This window comes from Eleutherodactylus coqui, chromosome 5 (genome assembly GCF_035609145.1).
Source record: "Eleutherodactylus coqui strain aEleCoq1 chromosome 5, aEleCoq1.hap1, whole genome shotgun sequence".
NCBI classification, from domain to species: Eukaryota; Metazoa; Chordata; class Amphibia; order Anura; family Eleutherodactylidae; genus Eleutherodactylus; species Eleutherodactylus coqui.
Genome location: NC_089841.1, coordinates 253,789,452 through 253,808,321, shown reverse-complemented (window position 1 = coordinate 253,808,321; position 18,870 = coordinate 253,789,452). Strand labels below are relative to the sequence as shown.

Below are 18,870 nucleotides of genomic sequence, written 5' to 3'. Positions count from 1 at the left end.
ATTCACTCTATCAAGCTAATTATTCCCTGATGATAAAACGGTTGGAACAGGACCTGGTGTCGTTGTCCACTCAAAACATATCTTGGCTAGGTAGGATTCATTCTATTAAAATGACATGGCTACCTAAGATCTTATATCTATTCAGAACTCTGCCTGTCCCAGTCCCCTTGATTACATTGAAACCTGCCTGTCCCAGTCCCCTTGATTACATTGAAACATCTTCAAGGCAAGCTGCTCTCTTTCATTTGATGAATAGAACTAGACATATTCAGCAGGCAACTTTTTATGCACCTGGAACAGAGGGTGGTTTGGGAGTTCCCAACCTCTAAAAATATTTTCATGTGGCCCGTTTGGCTCAATGGGTGGTTTTGTTTTCCAGAATATTTAGACCTTCATTGGTTGATATTGAATCTACAACAGTTGCCCCCATGCCAAATGAACAAACACTGGTGTGCTGCGAAAAAGAGGCCTGTGATAATGTCTCCAGACCTTTCTTATTCACTTGATATGTGGGACAGATTGGCTAAAAGATATGAACTAATAACAAAACATCTCCCAATGTCTAATTTATTTGGAAATAGAGCGTTTCCTCCGTGCCTTGATGTCAATAACTTTAAGTGCTGGACTGCGAATGGTATTACGCTGTTGCGGATGAAGTGGACAGACAGGGATTCCCTCCGTTCGAACTTTTTGGCTAGTACACTCAATACCAGCATCTGAATGGCATAAGATGGCTAATGCAACGGCTAAGTTGTCTATAAATGTATCTATTACAGAGGCAGGATGTAAGCTCCTTATGAGGTGGTACCTAACCCCCCAGAGGCTTTCTATGATGTTCCCAGGGGCATCAGGCCTATGTTTCTGAGGCTGTGGGGGGCAGGGCACTTTCTTACATATCTGGTGGACTTGTCCCAGGTTACGACGATTATGGATACAAGTTTATAACTTGATATTTTCCATCACAAATCTAAATTTGCGTAAATCCCCATGTGAGGCGCTCCTGGGTAGACGGATACCTGATACACCCAAAAATATGTCCTGGTGGGTCTCCTTGTGCTTTTTGTCTGCTCACATGGCTATTGCGCGCTCCTGGAGGAAGGCATCGGTCAGCATAGACCTTGTTAAAGTTAAACTTTCTCGGATTATGACCAATGAGTAGTTGGCTTCCCTGCTAATGGACCAGGAACAACTCTTCGATTGCACCTGGGCAGCATGGTACCAATATTCTCTAACCATGCGGATCTGGAACCCAATGGCTCTAAATCAAACTCTCCCTGACAATCTTAGTCAGCCGAATAGAGCTTCCTTCAACCCTATTTAAAGGGGAGCGGGACCTATGAGAACGGAGGGACTCAGTAGGACATAGGGAGATGAATATGCCCAACTTTAACCTAACCCCCATCCCTACTTCCCCTTTGTGTCTTAACCCCTGTTACTTCTTTATAGGTTGTTGCAGTCAAATTATTTCTATAAACAATATATTTTTTTGTGAATGAGAAAAGAGAAATTGTATTTTCTTTAATGTCCTTATGGATGCAGGAGGCCTTGCACGGGCATAGTTTTTTTTTTTTTTTATTGATATGCACCTAACCCACTGCTCATTTACTTGCATTGTTTACTTTTTTTTAATGTATCATTACTCTTTTGAAAATTAATAAAATTCATGAGAAACGAAAATGTCAGCCCATCAGTCTTGAAAAAGGAGACATCGTGCCCAATTCCTTTTTCTATGCTGCTCAAGAAATACAATATGATCTTTCATTTTTTCATGGTTTCTTTGTAAATATTATTTTTGTATTTAAGGTAAAGGCGAATCACACTGCAACAAGTCTCCTCATGAACATTTAATCAAGCTACCTAATGACTGTTCGCAAACTAAAAATGGCTCTAACTTCTACAATGTAGGCAAATGTCCAAACTCACAGTGTGCCGGTTATTTAAGCTCTCATCTTCAGTGTAAAGATAAAGTAGATCACTGCTGTGGAGTCAAGCGAACAAAACTGCAAGAGATTAAGTGCCCATCGTATACTCTACCAGTTATGGTTGTAGTAGAGTGTGGATGTGCCCAGTGCACACAGCATAAGGTTTTGGTCCGTGGACGGGTGACTGCATATGACACTGGTGCTCCACTTCAGTTTGGTCAAATTTTTATGAATGGCGAAAACATGGGCTTTACAGGTTACAAAGGGGAGTTTACCTTGGAAGTGCCGGTTGGAACAAAGAGGTTGGTGGTTTCATTTGTCGATCCTGAGGAAAAATTTGTGGATGCTATAAAAATCATTCCATTTGATCCAAAAGGAAATACAATTTACCAGGATATAAAAATGATGAGAAAGAAAGACCCAGTTAATATTAACCCTTCAGTAACAAACATAATTCCACTTGGAGAAGTGCTTGGCCAAAATCCAATTGGAGAGTTGGTAATACCTGCCAACTCTTTTACCAGAATAACTGGGGGATCTTACAGTGGTACAGTAAAGGCCAGTTTAACTTTTTTGGATCCTAGAAACATCAGCACTGCATCCGCTGCATCAAGTGATCTTAATTTTGTCAGCAGAAATGGAGATATCTCTCCACTCAGAACATACGGAATGTTTGCTGTTGACTTTAGGGAGACAGGTACTAATTCAGTGCTCCAAACTGGAAAGGTGGAGGTTCATCTGGATACAGAACAAATAAAGATGCCTCAACATCTAAAGGAAATTAAACTTTGGTCTTTGAATCCACACACTGGACTATGGGAAGAAGAAAGTACTTTTCAGATGGCAGGAGAAGGTAAGAGGAGAAAGAGAGAGGAAAGGTCATTTCTAATTGGACAGGTAGAAATAAGAGAGAGAAGACTTTTCAACTTGGATGTACCAGAGTTTAGGAGATGTTTTGTTAAGGTACGTTCCTACATGAATGAGAAATTTATGCCTAATGAACAGGTGGAAGGAGTTGTGGTGACACTTATAAATCTAGAGCCTATGCCAGGATTCTCATCAAACCCTAGAGCTTGGGGTAGATTTGACAGTGTAATAACAGGAAGGAATGGAGCCTGTCTCCCTGCTTTCTGTGATGCTCAGCAGCCAGATGCCTACTCTGCATATGTTACTGCAATAATGGGTGGAGAAGAGCTGGAAGCTGTTGCCTCTTTCCCCAAATTAAATCCCAATTTAATAGGAGTGTCCCAGCCTTATTTATCAAAACTTAACTATCAACGGACCGATCACGAAGACTCTGCTGGTAAAAAAACAGCTTTCAAATTCAATATTGCCAAGCCAAACCCAAATAATTTGGAAGAGACAAGTGGCCCCATATATGCTTACAGAAACTTGCGAGTATGTGAAGAAGCCTCAGTCTTAGACAATCATTTTCGATTTTATAGGGTAGAGGAAGACAAATATGAATACAATGTGGTCCCTTTTGTTGAAACAGACATGACCTCATGGATTGGTAGTTATTTATCTTGGTGGCCAAATCCACAAGCGTTTCGAGCCTGCTATTTGAAGGTTCGGATACAGGGTCAACAAGAGTATATGGTCCGGTCACGAAATGTTGGGGGAATGCATGCAAAGACAATAGGTCAACTCTATGGATTGAGGGACATCCGGAGTGTTAGGGATATGTTAGTGGAAGGCAATTCAGCAGCATGTCTAGAATTCAAGTGTAGTGGAAAGCTTTATGACCAAGATTTACTAGACCGCACCTTAGTAACAGTGACTCCTCAAGGAAGTTGCCATGTTATTGAGGTAAACAGACTTTTGGAAGATTACCTAAAACGCCACCCACCACTGGCTTTAGGGAATGACACTAGGATATTCAATATGTTGGCTCCTGTTGATCCCCTTGGACATAACTATGGCATTTACACAGTCACTGACCAAAATCCAAGGCTTGCCAAAGAAATTGCTATTGGTAGATGTTTTGATGGCACTTCTGATGGGTTTTCTAGAGAGATGCGATCTCAGGTGGGCATTGCAATAACATTTCGTTGCCAGGAAAAACCAATTACAAGAGAGAGTTTTTTCCAACGTTTGCTTAATAACCCAGGCGAAACTCTTGGTGAAATTCGACGTGTCATGCAGGAGAATGAACAAAGAAATACACCTGCACGCATTATACCTTATCCAGCATCTAGTTATTTAACTTCAAGACGTAGTAGGCAACCTTCTGCCAGTCAGACAAGATCTCGTCCGCCATAGGAAATATGACAAATATAATTTAATATGGATGAATGACTGATTTATTGACCAAAGAAAAAATTTGGACCTTGGACACTCAACAAACAAATTATTGAAGCTTGCAGTTAAATAACATGTAATAGTCTGTTCTGGCAAAAAGTGGGACGAATTTACCCACAGGACTCATGCACATGGCCATATGACAGCTTTGCTTTGTACAGAGCCGCAGTAAGTCTGCCATCGAGATGCATGAGCCCTCCACTTTATCTCTGTGTGCCTCCTATTTTATACCCAGGCTTGTTCAATTCTGCACAAATCCGATAGAAAAAAATCCTTGGAACTCTACATTGCATTCTGTATGTACAGAGGTCTTGGTTTTAGGGAAGAAGATAATATCTCTGTACACATGGAGTCAAATATAGTCTTTATAGTAGCCCATGGTATCTATGGCTTTGTACCAATGAGCCATATAGGCTCTGCATACTGCCAAACAGACTCAATGTGCATGAGCCCTAATGATCAATTTATAAATATGTACAATAAACAGTTTACTTATTTGGACCTGATAATTAATTTCTCAAGTAATATAAATTGAAGATGCAAGTATTTCAAACTAAAAACAGGTCATAGAAAACATTGCATGCTTAATACAATAAGGAAAACATACATCGAGACAAAAATGTTTAATCCTCTCATAAAAATTATAAAAAATGTGTAATATTGGATATTTTTGAACAAGTAACTTTGCTTGCTAATATAAATACAGTACTTAAAATAAACCCATATATTTGTATATCAAATATGACATTCTAGTAATGAGCTGAGCTTATTCACATTCAAAATTACTGATCTAGATTAAGAGGAAATATGCCACAAAGCTACTTAGTGAACATTTAAATAGAATATTTTGTTAGAAAGTGATCAATTATTTGGGTGTTTTCCTACATTTTCCAGGCCATTACCTATTTTATGAAAAATCTTAAAATAATGCAGTTTTCACTCTGACCAATTAGCCTCATAATAGGCTGACACTTTCTGTTCTATAGAGATCATTTCTCAGTAGCCATCTCATCATCACAGGTAGAATGTATCATAAAGTTGGCAGCAGATGACCCAGGATCAGATTGTTGAAAATAGATGATGGACAGAGCCCACCCCTCCCTTTATCTCTTGCACATCTTAGAGCATGCCTAGAACACTCAGCAATGTATATTAAAGAAGCATCCCAGCAAGTTTTAAAAATATAATGCTTATTTACCAGTAATATTCTAACAGTATAATTTGTTTCATCCCAGCTCGGTTGCATGCATACATTTTGAACCCTTTCATTATGGACAGCTATGTCATGTGATCCCAATCTAATTTCCAGTCCAGAGCTCATTCTCTTGTGTACACAGGATGTCAGTCTCCTCTGTGTGGAGGACTTCCTATGAACTACAGGATTACATATCTACCAAGTTCCTTTAGACAGCTCTTAGACACTTCCTATCCCCTCTCAGCTCCACCCTCCACGTTCCTCTGTATGTACCCCATGTATAGAGTGCTGCTGAAGACCTCATTTTTGTCCTAAAGGGATTTTCCAGGCAGTAATGGCTGTCTGTGACAGCATATACTGGGCTTGGAGTGGAAGCTGCCGCTCCGATCCCAGTGTAGTGGACGGCGCTTGTAATTGCAGGCTGGGGTCCCATTGCTTTCAATGAGAGCTGCACCTGCAATTACGAGTGCCACCATTACACACAGGTCAGAGCAGCGGCTTCCACCCCAACCCCAGTTTATCCTGGCACTAGCAGCTAGCGCTGCCTGGAAAAGCCCTTTTAAAGACCAGGTGAACAGTGATATAGTAGGTGAGTTCCTATTATGATTGGTTGTAGAGTTCTTGCAGTAACCCAGACATAGGATGTATGAAGCAGCGAGGGGAAAATGAGATAGTAGTCATGGTGGCACTGCTGCTCCTCCTGGCAGGTTGAAAAAAATGCCAGTCTTACAGTCAAGCTAGACCAGTGGTAAATGTAGTAAACTAAGATAAACAGTAGGCAGCTTTTATGGCCTGCTACCCACGGAGTTGGGTAGGGGAAGATGTTAGTTTGTTGTGACACCAGTCTATATATGGGTAGAGACCCATTCCGGAGAAATATAAAAAGTGAAGAACTAAACAAAAATAGGGGTAGTAGTCCTTACACTCCTGTAGTGTCGTGTGGTACCTCAGTGCAGTTGTTGTAAGTGATAGGAAGCACTTCAGGAAGCAGACTTCAGATGAAAAAGAATTCCAAACTTTATTTAGAAGAGTTCTTTGTCCCAATAGCAGTTACACCATTCCCATTACGTTGATATTATTTAGATCACAGAATCCGCGTGCATCATTTACTATAGATTCAGTTAGCTGACTTGGACTGTAAAGGGTTAACCGGTGACTTGCTTGCTGACTTAACACTGCTTATTTCTGTTTCTCTCTCCTACTGACACCCATACTCACACTTAAGATGTTCAAGCTCCCCACCACACTGGCTATCATGGATGTTTGCGTTGTTCCTCCCCGGTCTTTATCTCTGGCCTGCCTTCTCTCCATGAACTGTAGGACTAGACTGGTTAACCATGCCCACTCTCTACCTTTTATACCTTTCCTGTACACCAATCCTACGCTAGGGGAAATCTGACTATTCAATCCCAGGCTAGCTAGGAGTGACTAGCAGGGGTGAAAGCAGGTTAGGGTGTATTCTGCATAGTCACACAGTGTTAGGTGGTAGGAACACTAGAAATTAACACTTAATTGACCATTTAAAGTTGCATACACATAATTACACTCATTTACAATTATAGATGTATACTCCTGCTGCCTGCCTGCTATCTATTAGTGCTGTGTGCAGAATCTCTGGTGTACTGCTTGTAAGAGCTTACAGGGAGAAACCTATCACAAGTTGGAGGCAAGGAAGAGCAGTGTGAAGCTGAGATTCTGCTGTGTGAGTTAGAGAGCAGCAGTTCAATATCACTGATCTCAGGTCTCAGAGCAGAGTAAGTGCAGTGTAAGTAGACTCCACCCCCTGCATGATCAGACTCCACCTCCTGCATGCTATGACTCCACCCTCTCAGTTTTTGCAAAGCCAGAGGCTTGATGGGAAATGTAAACTGCATTAGGAGAAAAATATAAGAGAAGAAAAAGGAGCCAAGACAGCAGAGAATCCATAACTGGCACATCAAATAATAATAGACCATGCTGCATTATATAGGAAAACAATTCAAAAATGCTTCCTTAATTAATCATTTTCCCATTTAGTTTTCTTACTTATGTTTCAATGCATATTTTCAAAACAATCCCTTTTAGAAATAAAAAGTTATACATGAGTTTCCAACTTCTATATTTTTTTTTACTGAAAACCTAACTGTGTTTAGACTCTGTTTGCACCGTAATCAGGCGATACATTCAGTGTGCATATATGAAGAACGCTGCAGAACATTGTTACATAACAATCAGTTGCATCTGCCACTGACTCCCATAGAAAAAATAATTAATGTGGTATACATGAAGAAGTCAAAAGTCAGGAAGGGTATTGTTCTCCTTAAGGAGAGCACCTAGAAGGTGTGAGGAGATTTATAAGGTCATGCATGCCCCTCTGGGAAATATACAAATGGAAAGATAGAACAATACCTCTGCAGCGCCACCTATTGAAAGGCAGCATTCCTGCAAGTTAATGTCAGACTTGATAATAAGCTTTGTAACAATGACTGGGAATTATTGGCCAAAGCCAGAGTCTTCTCCAGAAGGAGAAGACAACCATGTACAGACAGCTGTTCCGGGGAGATTGCCCCTCATCAGTGTGCAGTGAGAGGCCTATAAATGTGGGGTCGGGAAGGTATTGTTGCTCCTTAAGGAGAGCACGTAGAAGATGTTGAGGAGACTAATATCTGGTGAAATCAGTTTTATTGGAACATGGTATACCGTATGTTTCTGATATGTTTAGAGCACTTTATAATGTTTCCTGATGCTTCAACTAGAACAATGAACACATTGTTGATTGCTGTTTTCAGTCTCATGATTGTATAAGGCTGCCTGTTCACATGAAGGTTTAGATCAGGTTTTTTATACGGTTATTGAAGCCATAAGCAGAAGTGGATTAAAATAGAGAAATAGGATCTTTCCTTTGAACTTTATCTCCTTTTCACTTCAAAAACTGGCTCAAAAAAGCTGAAAAAAACCTGCTCAAAACTTGCACATTTGCTGGCATCTTAAAGGGACGGTAATATTAGTTTTCAATATTTGTTATTTATTTTTTATATGTCTGGTCTATAATAGAAACTCATTAAAACAGCGAGCTTTCAGATGATATTGCTTGTGTTTCTTACATTTCTACTTCATCCAAGCCACAAGCCCAGGTATTCAAGTCTACGTATACCTTTAGCAGAACTAAACACCTCTCCGTTCTATCGCATAAGAGAAGGGTATTCCAATGATGCTTTCTTTAACTCCTATTAAACTATGAAATTAAAAGAGTTTTTCTGAAATAAGTTCAATTTCTTACCGTTAAAGGGGTTTTGCCATTGAAACAAAAACAAAGGTGAGGGTATATTCGCCTCTTCTGGGGACACAGGTGACGCTGGCATTGGTGGTGACTTCTATGCAGATGAGCCTCAAGCATTAGGATGTGTTCAGGCCACTTTTTGATCTTCCTCCCGGGATTCTTTCTGCATATTGAAGACCGGATTCAGATGGAACCACGAATGGAACCATAGGCTGCTATTCGTCTAGTAGGCTATTCTATCCAGCATAACTCTTGGAAAGGAACAGACGCTTATTGGACTGCATTTGAGTGACACAATGTAACCAATATTTTGCCAGTGCAACAAATTCAACTGTTATCATACGTCAAGTGTTTATCATTTTACTCATTTTCAGAAATGACAGTTTTATTTCTTATTTCTCTAGCTATTTGCATTAATGTGTAAAAAGATTACATGCACTGAAGCTATATGTGGAAATATGGGTTTTGACCTATTCACTGCCCTAAACGAACATGGAAACCGCTATTAATTCCCTCCAATACCCTCGACCAGGGCGACTCAATTTTCTTCTACTAGGGCCTTCCCAGCAAGAATGTGATGATACCTGGGCCTTATCAATGGTTAAAATCCACACCAAAATTACAAGGTTTGCTCTATTTATTTTATTTTTATCTCCTAATCCATCACAGAAGGAGTCACTTATCAGATACAAGGTAAAGGCCTTTGCAGCAGGAAAGAGCAGCATTTAATTACTCTTTTCAAAGCTGGCACCCCAACTGCTCCTGACCAACACCTGGGGGGTGTCAAACTAGTGAGTTTGAGAAGCACTGATCACCAGGGAAATAGGTATTAACCCTCTTGCTATTCTAAACTACCAGGGAAGAAGTTAGTATCCCCTCTAATACCCTAGACCACCAAGGAAACCAATATTAACTCTTGACAACCATAGACCAAAAAATTTGTTACTATTACCCACAGGTAATGTTTCCTTTATCTCTTGTGCAGATGTTTTTCAGCGGAGGTCTCGCACGAATGAATTTTAATTGCGGAATCTATGATCGCCTTCCGCGTGGAGGATGCACAGCAAAATACAGGCATTGAAAGACATGAACTTTTGCTTTTTCTTTCACATTCACTGATACAAATTGCGTATTCCGTAAGCGGAAGAAAAACTCAAGCTGATCTATTTTGCTGTGGATTCCGCATAGCCAGCCTCCATTGAAGTCATGGGAGCCACTGTGGTCATCTGCAATACCAAGAAATCGGGTACACAGGGTGACCAACTGGGTTCACAGCCAGAATCCGTTGCGGGTCTCCTGCATATGGAATCTGATCATTTCGTGTGAGTCCGGCCTTATGTGGTGTACAGGTCCTATTTAGTCTCATATGGTAATATTATTTATTGTATTGTAAACAAAATTTAAATCTATCTTCTTGGATGACACTGTCAGGTCGCTTTCACATCTGCGGCGAGGATTTCATTTTCCTGCTCTGTTCAGGGAACAGAAAAGGAGAATCCCCTGGCCAATGAGGTTTGTCTTATGATGGAACTGGACAGCGCCGAATGGACCCCATTGACTGTAATGGCATCCATTAAAAACGGAGGTACCAGCACAATATGAACCTGGCCTTAGATACATTTTCTAGAAATCGCCTGGGTGGGATGGTTAGTTTATCTGACATGAGATTACTGTACAGTGCCTGCTGAACAGGTGGTCCTTCTCTGGTTACATATCAGTATTCTGTTGACTGTAAAATGATGTCTAAAGATGACCATACAGCAGTGCTATATACTGACCCGTCACCCAGCTTTACAAAGTGTCAATAAGATATACTTTAAAATCAGCCTGCAAAATGGTTAAACTTGAAGATCTGAAAGAGCCAGGATATAGTAATTCAACTCTGCTGCAGGGGATTATCTGAAAACGTGAAGAATTTACTTAGAGTAATCCAAAGAATATGAATAGAATTCACATGGGAGTATTATGTTATACATTCGCACTAGTACATTCTTTCAGTCATAACACCTACATTCTTTTCACTTGCAGAATCTCCACTGCCAAGTCATCTGGCTATAGTAACACATTTCCTCTAAGATAAATGACAACAGCCTTTCACTTGTCTGCAGTAGACATCAGGAAATCAGCTTGGACGTATTTAAAGGCTGAGCTGTGAAACATTACTGCAGTATACAAGAGCCAAGTAGACATTCAAGGTCTCTCTTGTGTCTTGCCATTTTTAACAGTCTTTGCAATCCTAAAACAATAATCTAGCAAAAGAGTTTGTGTACAAGTCATGTCATTCTTCATTATTAGCTTTAATGTAAATTCATATATAGGATGGCTGGAAGCAACTGCTTAAATATAAAAATATTACGTATGGTATATATCCACATGATCGCACACTACTGGTGCTACACTATGGTCTGAAGGAGTATGGTATTAACCCATTAAGGACCAAGCACCATAAATCTACGGAGCTTGGTCCTGCGCTTTAATGCCGGCCGATAGTAAAAATTAGTCACAGCCGAGGACCCAAAGGAGAAGGCAGAAGTGGTTTTTAACAGCTTCTGTATTCTATCTTACAGGCTACATAGCACTCAAAAAACACTGTAAAAATACTTTTGGTAGAAAAAAAATAGTACAGTAAAACCACCACATGGGTAAAATCTCTAAAAAATGTCTAGTCCTTTTGGACCAAAACACCCTGGTCCTTAAAAGGGTTTTCCAGGGAGAATACTACTGATGATGTATCCTCAGAATAGGTTATCAATAGTTGATTGAATTCAATGTGAGATGTGCCTGCAGGTAGACATGCCAGTCACTACACAGAGGTTGGCGCAGAGACTTCTGCTGCTTCCGGTCCGACCTCCATGTATTTGCGTTGCTGACAGCATGCACCTGCTCAGCTGATCGGTCGGGGTCCTGAGTAAAGACTCCAGCCAAATAACTAGTGATGTTCTATCTCCAGGATACATGTAAATGAGTCACATGTAAACGCAGGCATCAGGCATTTTTTCGTTTGAACGATGATTTTAAGGTTAACTTTAGCCACTGAGTGATAAAGCAAACATATTTATCACTCAATGGACCGCATGCTGTTTTACCCTCCGCATGTTTACATCAGCCCATGAGATGAGCCCATCAGGAGAGAACTATGCAATTTGCTGGCAGCCGCGAAGAGAACAATGCAGGGTGTGTATTCAAGCATACACTGGGCTTCTGCAAACAGCTAGTGGAGGCCTTTTTGCATGCAAATGAAGATGATAAAGTGTTAATGGCCATTAACACTTTATGTAAATAGAACGCTAAATCTTTCAATCTTTCAGTCGTTTGGAAGATTATCTTTGCATGTAAAAGGGCCTTGAGTCAACCTGAATAATTCTGGTCTCATAATGAATGACTACTCTTCAGAAAAATCTCAAACTGAAGAAGGGTATTCACGTACATTTTGTTTATTTTTAACACTGCTTTTAGTACAGTAATGACAAAGTTATTTAATACATCTATCGCCACATGAAAAGAATTACATTTCCACATCATTGCTCCATCAAACAACTAATGAAATATAATTAAAGACATTTTCCAGGCAAAGCTCAAAAATTAAACAGGATTTATCAGTGACCTTGTTCTAGACATCTAAGGGGGGTTTCACATCTGCGCTAGGGTTTCACAATCCTGCTCAGTTTATGGAAAGAACTGAAGAGCGCCGAATGTATCTCATTAACTATAATGGGGTCCGTTTGCTTTCCACTCAGCTGCCCGGCTTTAAGCCAAAAGAAAAAATGCTGTATGCGGTATTTTGTGCCAGATATGTGAAGGAACCTACGACTGGAGGTTCAGATGTGAAACCACCCCAACAGCACTATCTTCATTAGATGGTCTGACCTGGTGATTCATCTCTCTTCCCCAACCTTCTAGCGATTTCCTTCTTCCATCATAAGTCAGCAGAAATAATGTAAAATAAATTTTAAAAGTCCAGTTATTACTAAAAATCTCTGAGTAATGTCATTCTTTGTACATCAACATTTCTTCGATGTCATGGTTGGGATACACTATATACACCAATTACAAAACTACTCAAGAGATGAGTATATTGTAGCAGAGGAGCATTTAACCCAGCTGACAAGATCATGACATAAATAGGGATTAATGCTTTGTAATAATGGTCCCAAAAATTTAGACATACAGGAAATGTCTGGGTTCACCTACTACTCCCGAAGCGTTCGTCGACATATGTATCAACCCTGCAGATTGCATTTTGCACAACAATAGGTGGCAATAAACAATCTGACTTTCTCACAATGGTTACATAATGCGATGCGCACTAAAGCCCCATTTACATGCAAAGATGATTGCTCAAAATTTGGCAGAAGCTAACAGTTTTGGGAGATCATTTTGCATTAGCTACTAATGGGCTAATCACTCCATTAGTAGCTAACTAGCTCCATTTGCATGAATTTAGAGAACAGTGGGTGGTCTGCTCTGTAAATACATGTCCATGGGCTGCTGGCTGCATACAATGTTATAAGTGCTGCCCCGCGGAGAACACAGCATGCCGTCCCTCTTATCAGGGATGAGGATTTTATGCTGAGCTAAACTCAGCGATAGACGAAGAGTGACGGTAAGTGCACAATGGACGAGCATTTACACACAACGGCTATCGCTCAAAAGCCATCGTTTTGACAAACTTTGAGCAATAGTCATTGCGTGTAAATGGGGCTTTACTCAGTTCTGCATCTGTTACTTACTATAAGCGATAAATCAAATCAATATAAATGACATTTCCAAGAGTTAGACTGGAAACAGTGGACCACAGTCATGGGAAGTGGTACACAGACCTTTTGAAACCAAAATGGTTACTGCATGTCTATGAACATGCTATAACTAAACACAGCGTCTGTAATCCCAAGATGCACTATGGTTTATTGCAATTAGTCTCTGTTCATAACCAGGGAGTACTGTCTCTTTAACTAGAAATCCCTGCAGTGTTTCCCTATACAACAGTGTGCACACATATTATCCGAGTTTGTCACTGAAGAGTAGAAATGTCTCCATTCTGGTATTCCCTTAAGTGGTTTCCGATTGCACAAGTTGTAGCAGATGGGCCTTGTAGAAGCAGCTCCAGCAATTGATCTCCCTCTCTGCAGATCAGGACTCCATTGTCTCCTTGGGGTTCAGGGGGCGGGGAAGGGGGGCTCCTGGTGTCTCTCCTTCCAGATGCTGCACTTCCCTCTCACTTAGGGATGTGTTCCACAACATCCTTAAATCCTAGCAGCACTTTTTCTTCTCAGGTCAGAAGCCTCAGACTATCTCCACATCTCTCTAGCTCTTTCACCACTTCCAACGAAGCTCCAGTGACTGTAGGACCTGTGAATGGGGGCAAGCTCACACCCATCCACTATCGCCTATGCACAGAGGCTGTTTGTGCGTAGCCCCTTGCAATTCAGTGGTTACTAGAGATGAGCGAACGTACTCGTCCGAGCTTGATACTCGTTCGAGTATTAGCGTGTTCAAGATGCTCGTTACTCGTAACGAGCACCACGCGATGTTCGGGTTACTTTCACTTTCATCTCTGAGACGTTAGCGCGCTTTTCTGGCCAATTGAAAGACAGGGAAGGCATTACAACTTCCCCCTGCGACGTTCAAGCCCTATACCACCCCCCTGCAGTGAGTGGCTGGCGAGATCAGGTGTCACCCGAGTATAAAAATCGGCCCCTCCCGCGGCTCGCCTCAGATGCGTTGTGACTTAGCTGAGGGAAAGTGCTATCGTGCTGGAGCTGCTGTAGGGAGAGTGTTAGGAGTTAGTGTAGGCTTCAAGAACCCCAACGGTCCTTCTTAGGGCCACATCTAACCATGTGCAGTACTGAGGAGGCTGCTTTTTGCAGTGTTGCACATTTTTTTTTTTTTGGTATATCGGCCGTGCAGAGCATTGCGCCCTGCAGTAATACTACAGGGACAGAAGTGGTGGTTAGGCAGGGAGAGTGTTAGGAGTGATTGTAGGCTTCAAGAACCCCAACGGTCCTTCTTAGGGCCACATCTAGCCGTGTGCAGTACTGTGGAGGCTGCTTTTTGCAGTGTTGCACATTTTTTTTTTTTTGGTATATCGGCCGTGCAGAGCATTGCGCCCTGCAGTAATACTCCAGGGACAGAATTGTGTAGGCAGGGCCAGAAGACATATATTATTGACTGAATATACGCAGTGGTCCTTTTCAAAAAAGTATTGGGCAAAAAATCTATTTGGCCTGCCTGTCACTGTGCTCAGTGTTCTGGGTCCGTGTGTGCTGGGTGTAGTAGTTCTACAAATAAATACGCAGGCAGCTAAGTGTTACAGCAGGCGTGCGCCAAATTATTTCCTGGCTCTGAAATCACAGCTCGGTTGCAGTTAATAACAGTGCAGCACTCTGCAGTTCTGTCACACACTCCAGGGACAGAATTGTGTAGGCAGGGCCAGAAGACATATATTATTGACTGAATATACGCAGTGGTCCTTTTCAAAAAAGTATTGGGCAAAAAATCTATTTGGCCTGCCTGTCACTGTGCTCAGTGTTCTGGGTCCGTGTGTGCTGGGTGTAGTAGTTCTACAAATAAATACGCAGGCAGCTAAGTGTTACAGCAGGTGTGCGCCAAATTATTTCCTGACGTTCCGTAAACGAAGTCAGCCTCCAACCACAGGCCAATAAGCGGCACATTTAATTACAGCGTTCTGTTTCTGCACTACTGCTAATACACCATGCTGAGGGGTAGGGGTAGGCCTATAGGACGTGGACGCGGGCGAGGACGCGGAGGCCCAAGTCAGGGTGTGGGCACAGGCCGAGCCAGTGCGGTGGCCAGGGGTAGAGGCAGGGCCAGACCGAATAATCCACCAACTGCTTCCCAAAGCGGCCCCTCGTGCCATGCCACCCTGCAGAGGTCAAGGTGCTCTACGGTGTGGCAGTTTTTCACAGAGACGCCTGACGACCGACGAACAGTGGTGTGCAACCTTTGTCGCGCCAAGATCAGCTGGGGAGGTACCATATGATTGCCAAGCACCCCACAAGGTGGGACGATGCCCGTTCACCGCCTCCAGTTTGCACCACTGCCTCTCCCCCTGTGCCCCAACCTGCCACTGAGATCCAACCCCCCTCTGAGGACACAGGCACTACTGTCTCCTGGCCTGCACCCACACCCTCACCTCCGCTGTCCTCGGCCCCATCCAGCAATGTCTCTCAGCGTAGCGTCCAGACGTCGCTAGCGCCACTGTTTGAGCGCAAGCGCAAGTACGACGCCACGCACCCGCACACTCAAGCGTTAAACGTGCACATTGCAAAATTGATCAGCCTGGAGATGCTGCCGTATAGGCTTGTGGAAACGGAGGCTTTCAAAAGCATGATGGCGGCGGCGGCCCCGCGCTACTCGGTTCCCAGTTGCCACTACTTTTCCCGATGTGCCGTCCCAGCCCTGCACGACCACGTCTCCCGCAACATTGTACGCGCCCTCACCAACGCGGTTACTGCCAAGGTCCACTTAACAACAGACACGTGGACAAGCACAGGCGGGCAGGGCCACTATATCTCCCTGACGGCACATTGGGTGAATTTAGTGGAGGCTGGGACAGAGTCAGAGCCTGGGACCGCTCACGTCCTACCCACCCCCAGAATTGCGTGCCCCAGCTCGGTGGTGGTATCTGCGGGGGTGTATGCTTCCTCCACTAAACCACCCTCCTCCTCCTCCTACGCAACCTCTGTCTCGCAATCAAGATGTGATAGCAGCAGCAGCACGTCGCCAGCAGTCGGTGTGACGCAGCGTGGAAGCACAGCGGTGGGCAAGCGTCAGCAGGCCGTGCTGAAACTACTCAGCTTAGGAGAGAAGAGCCACACGGCCCATGAACTGCTGCAGGGTCTGACAGAGCAGACCGACCGCTGGCTTGCGCCGCTGAGCCTCCAACCGGGCATGGTCGTGTGTGACAACGGCCGTAACCTGGTGGCGGCTCTGCAGCTCGGCAGCCTCACGCACGTGCCATGCCTGGCCCATGTCTTTAATTTGGTGGTTCAGCGCTTTCTGAAAAGCTACCCCCACTTGTCATACCTGCTCGGAAAGGTGCGCCAGCTCTGCGCACATTTCCGCAAATCCCACACGCACGCTGCCACCCTGCGGACACTGCAACATCGGTTTAATCTGCCAGTGCACCGACTGCTGTGCGACGTGCCCACACAGTGGAACTCTACGCTCCACATGTTGGCCAGACTCTATGAGCAGCGTAGAGCTATAGTGGAATACCAACTCCAACATGGGCGGCGCAGTGGGAGTCAGCCTCCTCAATTATTTACAGAAGAGTGGGCCTGGTTGGCAGCCATCTGCCAGGTCCTTGGAAACTTTGAGGAGTCTACCCAGATGGTGAGCGGGGATGCTGCAATCATTAGCGTCACCATTCCTCTGCTATGCCTCTTGAGAAGTTCCCTGCAAAGCATAAAGGCAGACGCTTTGGAATCAGAAACGGAGGCGGGGGAAGACAGTATGTCGCTGGATAGTCAGAGCAACCTTATGTCTATATCTCAGCACGTTGAGGAGGAGGGGGAGGAGCATGAGGAGGAGGGGGAAGAGACAGCTTGGCCCACTGCTGAGGGGACAGATGCTGCTTGCCTGTCATCCTTTCAGCGTGTATGGCCAGAGGAGGAGGAGGAGGAGGGGGAGTAGCATGAGGAGGAGGGGGAAGAGACAGCTTGGCCCACTGCTGAGGGTACAGATGCAGCTTGGCTGTCATCCTTTCAGCGTGTGTGGCCAGAGGAGGAGGAGGAGGAGGATCCTGAAAGTGATCTTCCTAGTGAGGACAGCCATGTGTTGAGTACAGGTACCCTGGCACACATGGCTGACTTCATGTTAGGATGCCTTTCTCGTGACCCTCGCGTTACACGCATTCTGGCCACTACGGATTACTGGGTGTACACACTGCTCGACCCACGGTATAAGGAGAGCCTTTCCACTCTCATACCTGAAGAGGAAAGGGGTTCGAGAATGATGCTATACCACAGGGCGTTGGTGGACAAACTGATGGTAAACTTCCCATCCGACAGCGCTAGTGGCCGAAGGCGCAGTTCCGCGGCCCAGGTAGCAGGGGAGGCGCAGACATCAGGCAGCATGTACAGCGCAGGCAGTGGAACACTCTCTAAGGCCTTTGACAGCTTTATGGCTCCCCAGCAAGACTGTGTCACCGGTCCCCAGTCAAGGCTGAGTTGGCGGGAGCACTGTAAAAGGATGGTGAGGCAGTACGTAGCCGATGGCACGACCGTCCTCGGTGACGCCTCTGCCCCCTACAACTACTGGGTCTTGAAGCTGGACACATGGCCTGAACTCGCGCTGTATGCCCTGGAGGTGCTTGCTTGTCCTGCGGCTAGCGTCTTGTCAGAGAGTGTGTTTAGTGTGGCTGGGGGAATCATCACAGATAAGCGTACCCACCTGTCAACTGACAGTGCCGACAGGCTTACACTCATCAAGATGAACAAAGCCTGGATTTCCCCAGACTTCTCTTCTCCACCAGCGGACAGCAGCGATACATAAACAATACGTAGGCTGCACCCGCGGATGGAAGCATCGTTCTCTATCACCATCAAAAACGGGGACATTTTTGCTTCATCAATCTGTGTATAATATTCATCCTCCTCCTCCTGCTCCTCCTCCTCCTGAAACCTGACGTAATCACGCCGAACGTGCAATTTTCCTTAAGCCCACAAGGCTCAGTCATATAATTTTTCTAAACAATTTTTATACGTTTCAATGCTCATTAAAGCGTTGAAACTTTCACCTCAACCAATTTTTATGTTAACTGGGCTGCCTCCAGGCCTAGTTACCAATTAAGCCACATAAACCAAAGCGATTAATGGGTTTCACCTGCCCTCTCGGTTGGGCATGGGCAATTTTTGTCAGGTACATTAGTACTGTTGGTACACCAATTTTTGTGGGCCCTCGCCTACAGTGTAATCCAATTAATTTTTTGCCCACGTGCATTACAGCTCACGTAACATCAGCTGTGATGGGCAATGCAATGGGATATTTTTATGTACCGCCGGTGGGTTCCAGGGAGCCACGCATGCCGTGAGTCCACAGGGAGTTGTAAATGCATCTGTTTCCACTTCTAAAGAACCCCAGTCTGACTGGGGCATGCAGTGTGGGCCGAAGCCCACCTGCATTAAACATGACATTACTACCTCAGCTGTGATGGGCAATGCAATGGAATA

At 43.9% G+C, this 18,870-nt stretch overlaps 1 protein-coding gene across 1 annotated transcript in view; it reads left to right on the top strand.

Annotated features, from left to right (window-relative positions):
• The window catches only part of CILP2 (cartilage intermediate layer protein 2), a 68,759-nt gene extending 60,277 nt beyond the window's left edge, over positions 1-8,482 (top strand). Inside the window, exon 8 of the mRNA XM_066604513.1 lies at positions 1,804-8,482. Coding sequence (XP_066460610.1) covers positions 1,804-4,184 — 2,381 coding nt within the window. The 3' untranslated portion in view covers positions 4,185-8,482. The remainder of the gene's footprint in view (positions 1-1,803) is intronic.
• Positions 8,483-18,870: the final 10,388 nt, after the last annotated feature.